The sequence below is a fragment of the Anopheles gambiae genome, chromosome 2, assembly GCF_943734735.2.
Source record: "Anopheles gambiae chromosome 2, idAnoGambNW_F1_1, whole genome shotgun sequence".
Lineage (NCBI taxonomy): Eukaryota > Metazoa > Arthropoda > Insecta > Diptera > Culicidae > Anopheles > Anopheles gambiae.
This window is the reverse complement of record NC_064601.1, coordinates 81,945,498-81,957,350: the sequence shown is the minus strand read 5'-3', so window position 1 is coordinate 81,957,350 and position 11,853 is coordinate 81,945,498. Positions and strand designations below refer to the sequence as shown.

At 42.8% G+C, this 11,853-nt stretch overlaps 2 protein-coding genes across 2 annotated transcripts; both read left to right on the top strand.

Moving 5' to 3' along the window:
• LOC133390997 (uncharacterized) lies at nt 1-501 on the top strand. Its single transcript, XM_061640512.1, has 2 exons — nt 1-120; nt 169-501. The coding sequence occupies exons 1-2, from the start codon at nt 1-3 to the stop codon at nt 499-501; spliced, it is 453 nt and encodes a 150-aa protein (XP_061496496.1).
• Nucleotides 502-522: 21 nt separating this feature from the next.
• LOC133390996 (uncharacterized) lies at nt 523-1,603 on the top strand. Its single transcript, XM_061640511.1, has 3 exons — nt 523-933; nt 982-1,190; nt 1,312-1,603. The coding sequence occupies exons 1-3, from the start codon at nt 523-525 to the stop codon at nt 1,601-1,603; spliced, it is 912 nt and encodes a 303-aa protein (XP_061496495.1).
• Nucleotides 1,604-11,853: the final 10,250 nt, after the last annotated feature.

Genomic DNA, 11,853 nt, shown 5'->3' with positions numbered 1-11,853 from the left:
ATGTATGACGGTGTGTTGGACATCGCCCTGCCGCCCGATGCGGAGATCCTGGGGTATGCCGACAACCTGGTGCTGCTGGTCCCAGGCATAACCCCAGACACCGTGAAAGCTGCTGCGAAAGTGGCCATCACAGCAGTGATGAGATGATGTCGAGCCATCCACTCCGAGTTGGCGCCGGCGAAAACGGAAATGGTCGTTATTTCCAGCACCAAAGCCCCGACGCAGATCACCTTCCGAGTAGGCGACGTGGACGTCACCTCGTCCCGCTCGATCCGCTATCTCGGCGTGACCCTCCAAGACAAGCTGTCGTGGCTGCCGCATGTCAAGGAGGTCACCGAGAGGGCTGGGAAGATCGCCGACGCCACATCCAGGCTGCTGCGAAACCATAGCGGACCAAGGGCGTCGAAAGCGAAGCTGCTAGCTTCGGTGTCCGAGTCCGTTATGCGTTATGCAGCACCAGTTTGGTGCAACGAGCTGCGGAAACGCGAGCCCGGCCGCTAGCTGGAGCGTGTCCAGCGGAAGATGGCACTGAGGGTGGCACGAGCATTCCGTACCGTGAGGTACGAGACTGCCACCCTCCTGGCTGGTTTGACCCCCATCTGCCTGCTGGTGGAGGAGGACGCCCGGGTCTACCAGCGACTAAGTGCCACCAACCGCTCCGACACGAGGGCGAACATCCGCAAGCAGGAGCGACAGGCCACCATCGCAGAATGGCAGCAGCAGTGGGATGCAGAAGCAGACACCAGCCGGTACACGCGTTGGGCGCACCGTGTACTACCCAACATCAGCGACTGGCAGTCAAGGAAGCATGGAGATGTGTCGTTTCATTTGTGCCAGGTCCTCTCGGGACATGGCTTGTTCCGGGACTACCTGTGTCGCAATGGCTTCACATTATCCTCTGACTGCCAGCGGTGCAGCGGCGTTCCTGAGACCGCGGAGCACGCGGTGTTTGAGTGCCCGAGGTTTGCTGAAGTCCGTTAGCAGCTACTCGGCGATGGAAGTACGGACCCGGTCCGTCCGGAAAACCTCCAGCAGCACCTATTGCGCGATGCCGAGAGCTGGAGCCGTATCAGCGAAGCTGCTAAGCGGATAACGGCTCAACTTCAGCAAGCCTGGGACGACGAGCGAGCAGCCCTAGCAGCCCAGGGCAACGAGCAGCACGTGGAGGATGTTGCCGACTTAGAGGCACGGCGAGCAGAAATCCGTCGAACATGGAACGACCGGCGAAACGCGAGCCGCCGAGCAGCCAGGGCACGACAACGAGAGCTGCAGAGAGCTGGACGGCCCCCTATCTCCACCACCATCACCCAGAACTGCGGCCCGCCGTGCAGATCTTCGACTGCGGCAGGCGCGGTTTAGCGAGAGAAGGCGTCAAGTGATGCAGGACGCGAGACGCCTGTATGGGGACAGCAGTCCTGCTTCAGCATCCTCCAGCAGTAGCAGCGACGACGACGATTCAGACGGCCGAAAGCGCGCGCACATCGCTGCCGGACCGTCTGGAAGGCGCAACCGCGCCAACGAACGAGCGGATGAAGCCACGGACCGTGGCCTGAGTGCTTCAGAAGAAGCGGCTGCGGTCGAGGCAGAAGTTGCCTCCCGCTAGGCGTTCTAACATCGTCAAAAATGAAGCGCCTATAAGCGAGATAAGCGACCCGGGGAAAAAAAACAGGGAATATAGCAGTAACTTTATGAACAAGTAAATAAAAACGAAAGGTGCTTTACGCACGGCTATAGTTATGGCATATAAGCCGAGAAAACCCCCTTCAGGGTACGCCTTCACGGGTAAAAATGTAGGGGTGAGGGAGGGTTGAAATTTGTAAGAATAAAAACCCGTTTTGAAAAAAAAAGCATGCCTGCCCATCAGCACCGTACCGCAGCCAACAGATTCGAATTTTCCAGGAATGCGATAGGTGGAGAGATTCACCACCATCACGGACTCCGAAGATGCTGAATAGCAAAGGACGTGTGTCGAAGTTAATTCTGACGATGTTTGGGCACCTGCGAATTGTGCTTTTATCGTTCCCACATTTAACAGTGTCTTTGTGTGTTTTTGTGAGAAATTGATTCCGCTTTTGTTTATATTTACGTCACCTTTCGTTTACACGTAGTGTGAATATAACGGAATGCATTCTAGTAGCCTACACATATAGCCGCTGGTGGGGTGTATGTATGTTTGAGATATGGGTACTGCGATCAAAAAGGCAACTGTGGGATGAATTTTCTTAAGTCCACTCCACAGTTGCCAAGCTACCTTTTTCCAAAACCAAAACCATAACAGCGTGTTGTTACATTTCCAGCTCTGATATTGGTAATTCGTACCGGTGTCCTGTCCTGGCCTGTCCTGTGCGAGTTCTTTGCAGATCCTGGTTTTTTGGGACAGTGGCTCAGCATTTCCTTCATCCCTTAACAACCTGTATGCATTTGTTCATCCTTTAAACAATGTTGTGTGAAGGAATCCAAGCATGCATGATTTATTGTTTTATCATAGTAGTCTTATAAATGTTCAATAAAAGGTTTAGTTCGCTTTCATCACTAGAAGAGAATATTCCACATTCACTGCGTTACAACAGGTTATGGGCCCAGGCGAACTATTTTAGAAGCAAGTAACATTTGAAATGGATGGCGGAAAGTTTTGTATCGAGAAGACCGAAACCTGGAAGGAAGGTGACGCTAAAGCCCGGGCTACGATCGCTCTTCTTGTGGATGACTGCCAGCATCCTTTGATCCGTGACTGCAAGACGGCCAAAGGTACGTGGAATGCACTCCAGAAACAACATCAAAAAACGACGATGTCTACTAAGGTATCGCTCCTGAAGAAACTCTGCAAGGCGGAGTACGACGAAAGCGGTGACATGGAGGCGCATTTGTTTCGAATGGATGAACTTTTCTCAAGTCTGATGAACTCTGATTTTTTTTCTTTCTTTCTTCCTCAAGTCTGATGGGCCAGGAACTGGATTCGAGCTTGAAAGTGGCCATGGTTCTGAAAAGTATGCCAGAATCCTACGATCATCTCACAACGACGTTGGAAACTCGTTCGGACCACGACCTGACCATGGGATTTCTCCATCATTTTCTGCGCTTCATCTAACAGCTTACTTTTCACCAATTCCATCAAAGCGAATCCTCAGGACCAACGCGTAGGATTAAGAAGATTACGTGTCATCGATGTCGAAAACCCGGGCATATGAAACGTGATTGTCCGATGGGATCGAATAATACGTCTACATCTAGTACGATGCGTGATTATTCGAGCGGCGAGCTCCCAAGGCGGTAATTTCAGTCCATGGAAATGAAAAACAAGATGGCAGGTGAAAGAACCCAAAAGCGGAAAGAAGGAAAATTATCAAAAGGAAATTGTTCGAAATAGTTTTGCGGATCCCCATATGCCTTTGGAGAGGCGGCTTAGTAAACACAAAGAGCCCTCCCATATACTCACACACCCTTGGACCCACCCATCGAACTGCTGTAGCACCCGAACGACGCACCCGTTCGTTGCACTTTCTTGAGTGGCGTGAAGTACACAGATGTATCATATACGCACCATTTCCACGCAGCATATACGCGACTCCATTAGAGGTTTTTCTAGATTTAAGTAAGTCGAAATTTTGCAGACCATGACCACAATGACGCGAATTGGAAATTTAAGGTAAAGCTTTTTGTTTCACGATATGGATTATGGGAAGTGATAAGTCAATTCAAACCGGCGGGTGAAAATGCTCTCTGGACGCAGATAAATGAGGAGGCGATGGTGACCATCGGTCTTGCGTTGGACGATAGTCAACTTCTGCATGTGATGCTTATTGAAACGGTGAAGTTTTTCCCGCATTTCTTTCAAGAGTATGTCCTCTTTGACGGGAAAATGTTCATTCGTCGCACACTTTATATGACACACTGGTATCGAACTGTAGTAACATGAAAAAGAAAGAAAAGGTAGGTTTCTACAGCAAGAAAGAAGGACAGTTCAAGCGTGACTGCAAGAAAAGAGCAGCTGAGCAAAAGAAACACAACACCCATAAAGCAAGAATGGCAGGACTATATCCAGATCAAGATGGCGTTTCTTTGATGACGGACAACATGAAAGATTCGGGAGTGTGATATTTCGATTCAGATGCCACATGCCGCATGACAAACAACGCGTCTATTCTAGGCAATGTGATCGGGTCGAAAAAATCAACGATCTGGACGGAAAATAGGAACAGGACGAAAGTACTAAAACGCTATTCGAAGGAATGTTACTTTGGCCAATGTATACCATGTTTCTTACCGAAATGAAGCGACCAGGCCAGCAGTGTTACTAAACGGTAAACGGAGGTATTGCTTGATAAAGCTGGCTGCAAGATACTTAAAGGCGGAAAAGTAGTGCTCGGTGGAGATCGAGATGAAGGTCTATACCACCTGAGGATAGTATTGGCCACCTTCCTCGTTACATTTAAGATACCGCTTGTGGTTCAAGAAAATTGTGGAGATCATGAAGATGTAAAAGTGCTGGAATCGATCGATGAAGATCCAAGTCAAACACAAGAAAAGCTTAGTTTCGCGAGTGACATTCAGTATTGAACAGTTTCTAAGCGTCTGCATGCGTTGAGGATGATCCAAAAGCAAGGGAACTCAGTCCTTTACGAGCTGAAGCTAAGAAACGAGGAACGACGCCGGTACGAATGCGAACAATTGCTGCTTCATCGCGTGGTGACAGGTGCTGAAAAAAGGATTTACTACAGCAACCCAAAACGTAAAAAACCTGGGAACCACCCGCGTATGCATCAACAAAAACACCGAAGCCCGTCATTCACGCTGCAAAGATTTTAATCAGCATTTAGTCTTATCTATGAAGACGAAGTTCTCCTTCGAAGAACAGATAGACCAAGTAGTCGCTAGTGGCAATCGGCTACTTGGCTTGGTCATAAACATGACGCGCGAGCTTCGTGATCCTATGTGTTTCAAGACACTGTACTGCGCACTTATCAGACCACTGTTGGAATAAGCTAGCATTGTTTGGTGGCCAGCATCTACTCGGGCACATGCGCGGCTAGAGTCCATCCAATGGAAGGCAACGCGCTTCGCCCTTCGTGATAAGCCGCGTCTCGACTATAGGACTAGGTGTTTGCTGCTGGGGATCCCGCCTCTCGCCGAACGTGTTGAGCACGCCAGACTGGCATTTATCACGAGAGTTTTAAACGGAACCATCGACTGTCCCGAGGTGCTTTCAAGGATTCACCTCTATGTTCCTGCCAGAATACTCCGTCGCCGGCCAATGCTGGCAGTCGCTGAAACCCGAACAATATTTGGCTCTCGAAACCCCCTTCTATGTATGTGCCGTCTATTAAACTCAGCTGACGATATCTATGAGCCTGGAATGACGATAACGGAACTGACTTCATTTTTAAGTGTTCGGAATGCGTCCAACAATAACAATATATAAATGTTCTGTTCGTTATTTAATGTCTATTGTAAACAAATTTTGACTCGAGAGGGCTGCATAGTCCATCGATTAATAAACTAAACTAAAAAAAAGACTATATCGATGATAGATGAATAAAATATGTATTGATATTGATCATCAATACCACTAATTTATACTATTTTCTATAAAGAAATAACAGAGCACTTATCTGAAAAAAAAAACTAAAATCTAACCATCTAAATTTTGTCTAAAAATAAAGGAACAATACGTTCAAGATTGTCTAGGCTTCCTCCCTAGGAAGGAAAAGACAAATTAAATGAGCTTGTTGATTTAACGACTAAAGTAATTAGGTAATGAATAGTTGAAAATAGAAATATTCAGTTTATTACTGGATAAATGATTAAGTGAATGCTGAATACAGTGAACCCTCTCTTATTTGTGACCTCTCCAATTTGAAAACCCTCTCTTATTTGAACATTTTCCACAGTCCCTTGATTTCCAGTACATATTTGTCCCTCTAATTTTGAAAACCTTTGAAATCTGTATCCCTCATGTTTGTGTATGGTGTTGTCAATTTGTATGGGACGAGACCACCTGGTCTTCATACACTTTTACAACTAATTTCGGAAACAAAAAAAGCTCCAAAGACAGAATGGGTGAAATGAATTTCCATAGGAACGGTTCCCTCTGTTCTTAGCAACACATTCGTAGTACACATAGGGTAAATGTACCTATAGTGGTGGTAGTACCAATAGTGGTGCTATTGCTCTAAAATGCGGTTCATAGGGCAAATTACAAGTTATTAAGTTATTTACGTTAGCGTTAAATGTTCTTTAGCCTTTTACAAAGGGTTTAAAATTTAAATGGGGCCATTCCGTTACTTAGTGACCGAAAAATCCATTATTTTGTGAAATGTGTCAACATTTTTCCAAAATCCTTAGGATTTCATAACGAAACTAATTTTTCTGTTAAACTCATAAATATGATTAAAAGGCAAAAGTTTAAATTATTTGCCTTTTAACCATATTTATGCATTTTTAAGTGTTTTTTACCATAGTGCCATTATAGGTACACAAAACAGGCATGTTCCTATAGTGGTCCTAGTTCTAAAATCAATAAAAACATGTAATTTTAGATTTTTTTCGACGATATTTTTGACACGTCGTACTGTTTTTACTAAAATAAGCAACAGAAATGATTATTATGTAGATAATTTAGCAAAAACAGGCCAAAATTCGCTTATCTGGCTGAATGATAAATTGACTTCAAATCAAGCACACTCTTCCGGGTGTTGGTTGATGACAGTTGTGATGCAGTACTTTAGTGAATAGTTTCATCAATCAAATTTATACATTTTTTTCGATCAAATTACGCAAGAAACCAAAATTATGGCAGTAATCGTTGCTATTCATACGAAAACAGCTTCGAAACTAAGTTTCATTAATATTATACACCGTTTTTGATGCATCTTTGTTTACCACCATTATAGGAACACAATACGACGACTACGGAACCATACCACCATTATAGGTACAACGAAACAGTCACAAAAATATGTATTTTTTCGTAAATTTGATGTATTTTATGGTAAAAATGGTTGTGATTGCGAAGATAAAACATATTCCCATTGCTATGTGTTAAAATATTCAGAAATTGTCGTTCCTGACACTTTAAATCCATTAAAACACATCGGCACCACTACAAATTGCACCACTATTGGTACATTTACCCTAGGTGTCCTCATCGACGGCATTATTTTGATAGAAAAATGGATTTTAATTGGTTCAGATTTGGTTTAGGTTGAGATATTTTGTGTGTGTTTTTAAAATATTTCAGTGCAAATAACGAAGATTCTAAAGACCGGGCTACATTGATCGTACTCCGAAGCGTAATTTCGATTTTCACTAGCACATCTGGCGGCGGCTGTCGGATGAAACTTGGTAAACAATTTGAAGCCGCTTCAGAAAATATGTTTTTTTACTTAAATCGGAGGAGAAAAGTTTTGTAAAAGGTAGATGCACATGTTTTGCACGCATTGCTTCCATTTTTATGACAAAAAACTATGGAAAAACTACTTAATTTTGAGATTCGGCATGACCATTCCCTCGATGACAAAAAAACTTCCACCAGCCGCCGCCAGATGCGCTAGTGAAAATCAAAATTACACTAGCGAGTACGGACAGTGTTCCCCGGCCTTAAGATTGTTTTTGTATTCGGCAAGTCACCAGAAAGCTTGTTTGGGGAAAAGTTTTCACCCATGATGTCAAAAAGTGACGTTCAAATTTTGTCATAAAAAAACAGTCTTAGAGACCTCCTGGTCTTCATACACTTTGGGTGTTCCCACGGTCATTGAATGATGTATGCTCAAATTGCCAATCGTGTTCGCAGTTTCCTATAGTAACAGTTAAGGCTGCATACTAAATATTCTGTCTCTTTCTTGTGTGTATGGACTAGACATGGGCGAATTGAATCAGAACTGCATGATTCATTCCGATCTTTACTCTGAGTGAACGAGTATCGCACAGCTAGACGAAAGGAAATGATTCTTCCGCACGCCAACTGTGCGGTATTGATTCTCCGTGCGGATGATCACCACGCCGACTATGAAAGTGTGCGATACATCTCCGCACGCCAACGGTGCGGTATTAATTCTCCGTGCGGGTGCTCACCGCGCCGACTATGAAAGTGTGCGATACATCCCCGCACGCCAACGGTGCGGTATTAATTCTCCGTGCGGGTGCTCACCGCGCCGACTATGAAAGTGTGCGATACATCCCCGCACGCCAACGGTGCGGTATTAATTCTCCGTGCGGGTGCTCACCGCGCCGACTATGAAAGTGTGCGATACATCCCCGCACGCCAACGGTGCGGACGCTCACCACGCCGACTATGAAAGTGTGCGATACATCTCCGCACGCCAACGGTGCGGTATTAATTCTCCATGCGGGTGCTCACCGCGCCGACTATGAAAGTGTGCGAAAAATCACCACACGCATACGGTGCGGTATTGATTCTCTGTGCGGATGCTCATCGCGCCGACTATGAAAGTGTGCGAAAAATGACCGCACATATACGGTGCGGTTTGGTTCCTCTTGTCGACGTTCGATGTCAACTAAGCTTGTGTGCGAAAAACGTAGGTGTTGGTTTCTTTTGTGGACGTTCGATGTCAACTATGCAAGTGTGCAACAATTTGCTAATGTACGGTCGAAACTCTATAGTTGCACGATTGATAGTAAGCATGTTCTCAAGTTGGATACACAAAAGTTGAAAGTCAGTTAAATTGAAAAGCATGATTTTATGTTAAAAATGCAAAAAATGACATATATTCTATGTATAAAAAATCAAGTTTTATTTCACATAAAAAATGTACGCTATTATATAAAACTTCAATGGTTATCATGCACTCATAGTTCAATTGGTGAGATCGAACTGTATCGCGCAGAGAATTAAAATGAAAGGACGAAAAAATTGTGAAAAAAAACCTTACCTTCCCGCTCTTTCAGTTAAGTAAGGCGAGATAGCACATCAGTTGAAAACATCAGTTTATCGGCAGCTCTTTCGGTTATGGATAATTATCAATGTGTGCAAAAAATTTCTGGTCGTCAACACTGTGGCCCCTGCAAGTGTGGGACACAAGTGTACTACCACGACATGAGTGTGAAGTGTGTATCAACAGTGAAGAATAAAAAGGTTAGAATGAAGTGGTGTAGACAGTTGTAAGTGTATTGTCCGGCGTAATTATGATTGAAAACTTTTAACGGTTTTTTTATCAGTGTTAGTGCACGCCGATAAAAACCGTTAAAACCAAAATAAGTCAGTTGATAGTTAGCAATTGAACGTGGCACAACTAAAAACCGATCAATAAGATTCGAGAAACCTAAGCAAACGGTATCATAAACCTGTACGAATAAAAGGTGAGTTTTAAAAATGTGGAGAATACGATGCCGTTCTGATTGCTATATACAGTAAAATATGCTTTTTGTCCTTATATTACGAAATATCTATTGTGTTTGTGTATTATCATATTGCGTATTAGCATTTATGCAGTTTCATATTTTAGTTAACAAATTATTTGAGAGTTTTTAAGCTCAAAATACTGAAGTATTAGCTTGATGACGCTTTGGCGTTTTATGACGCTACTGGCGCCAGTGGAGTGCAAAAAGAACACCCTTTCTCTTCAATGGGCACGCAGAGAACTCTTTATTGTCAAATCGTAATCTTAAAGATAATAGTTTTATATAGTAGGGTAGGGATAATAGATAATTTTATAGTAGTGGCAGTGTGTTACAATGGTTAACAATTTAAGCGCCGTGTCACATAAATTCGCATGACGGTTTTGCTCACCGTTCAGCTTGGCATCTGACGCTCAGTGATTATATTGAGAACGAATGAGGTAGGAAAGAGAGAACGAGAACGACATGTGCTACGCCGCTTATCGCAATGAAACAAAAAAGTGATAACAATGGCACTAGAAATTGTCGCTCTCATCGCTCTCTTGCCATACGCTACGTGCTCACTCAATAACTGTAACGTCAGCCCGGCGTTCAAAGTGTTAAGAATGTAGCTTAAAAAGGTTTTTAGGGTTAATAGTAATTCATCGATCAGATACAGATTTTAGAGAAGGCAATAATAATTAACAACTTAATTATTATATTTTTACTCAGAATTGAAACGATGAGCACGGTACGAGCGACAAGCGATGTATGGCAACACTTCGAGAAAACGGAAAATGCTGGAAAATGTTTATATTGTGCTAAGATCATTCGATGCACTAAAGGATCGTCATCCAATTTGAAACGGCATCTGACTGCAAAACATGTCGGAATACCTTTAAAACGCGTTAATGCTTCCTCGTCGAATGGAGAGTGTAATGTTGAGGAATGTACCCCAATTCAACAATCCTCAGCAGGGATTTCTCGACCGGCCACCATGGACTCTTTCTTTACTCCACTGAAACCGCTTACATCAGAAGCCAAAAAAAAGCAGGATGAGCTTTTATTAAAACTAATTTGCCAAGAGTCGCTTCCTTTCTCTATTACCGAAAGTGAGGCGTTTAAGAAATATAGTTATGGATTAAATCCAAACTATGAATTACCTAGCCGCAAAACTGTTTCAGAGGCAATTTTGAATCGGGAGTACAACAAAAGCCTGCAAAAGGTCAAAACTGCTTTGGAAAATACCACAAAAATAGCGCTGACCTCAGATGGATGGTCGAACATCAATAACACTAGCTTTTATGCACTAACAGCACATTACATCGATAACGATAATAAGTTATGTTCCAATTTACTCGAATGTTCGGAGTTTCCTTATCAACACACTGGACATAATATTGCTGAGTGGGTAAATGAAGTAACAGAGAAGTTTGATATAACGGAGAAAGTAGTTGCTTTAGTAACTGACAACGCGAGTAACATGTCATCAGCTGCAAAAGAACTAAAACAAGTGAATCATTTTCCATGTTTTGCACACAGTTTAAGTTTAGTTGTTAAAAAATCGATAGAAAAAGCAATTGAAACCACAGTTGACGAAGTAAAACGTATTGTTACGTTCTTTAAAAAAAGCAGTACGGCAACCAAAAAACTTTCCGAAGTGCAAACACAATTGAATTACCCCGTTCTTAAACTAAAACAAGACATTGTTACTCGCTGGAATTCTACTTACGATATGCTGGAACGGTTTTATAAGAACAAAATACCATTACTATCTTGTTTAGATACAATTAAGATGAAAACTTCACTACAAAACAAAGATTGGATTGTGATAGAGCAGGCAATCAAAATTTTACAAAACTTTGATTACGCAACAAAAATTGCTTCATCAGAAAAAACCGTTACATTATCACACATGGGACTCCTTATCAAAATTCTCATCACTAAAACTACTGATTTGTTGAACGAAGAATTAGAAAGTTCAGTGCGAAAATTAGGAAACTATTTGATTCATGGTCTTGAAGAAAGATTTGATCCCATGTTTCGAAATACGATCGTAAATCAAGCAATGCTACTCGATCCACGTATGAAACGGCAAAGTTTTGAAAACGAAGAAAATAGATACGAAAAAACATACCAATCTATTATCGATATTATCGAAACAATCTATCCAAATCAGAACATTGTTAATACAGCCACATCAAACTCTCAAACTCAAGACAACCAAGAAAAGGATCAATATCGTCAACACTTATTTGGAGACTTTGTCAGTAGGATATCTATTAGGCAAGTGGCTTCCGATCCTAAAACTAAAGCAAAACAAGAACTAGACGGTTACATTGCATCGGAATATGCAGAACTAGAATCTGACCCTTTGGCATGGTGGAAACAAAACCAATCTAGGTTTCCAAACCTGTATAAATTAGTACAAGGTATTTTTTGTATACCAGCCACATCCGTCCCGTGCGAACGAGTATTCTCAAAAGCTGGACAAATCTATACCGAAAAAAGATCGCGATT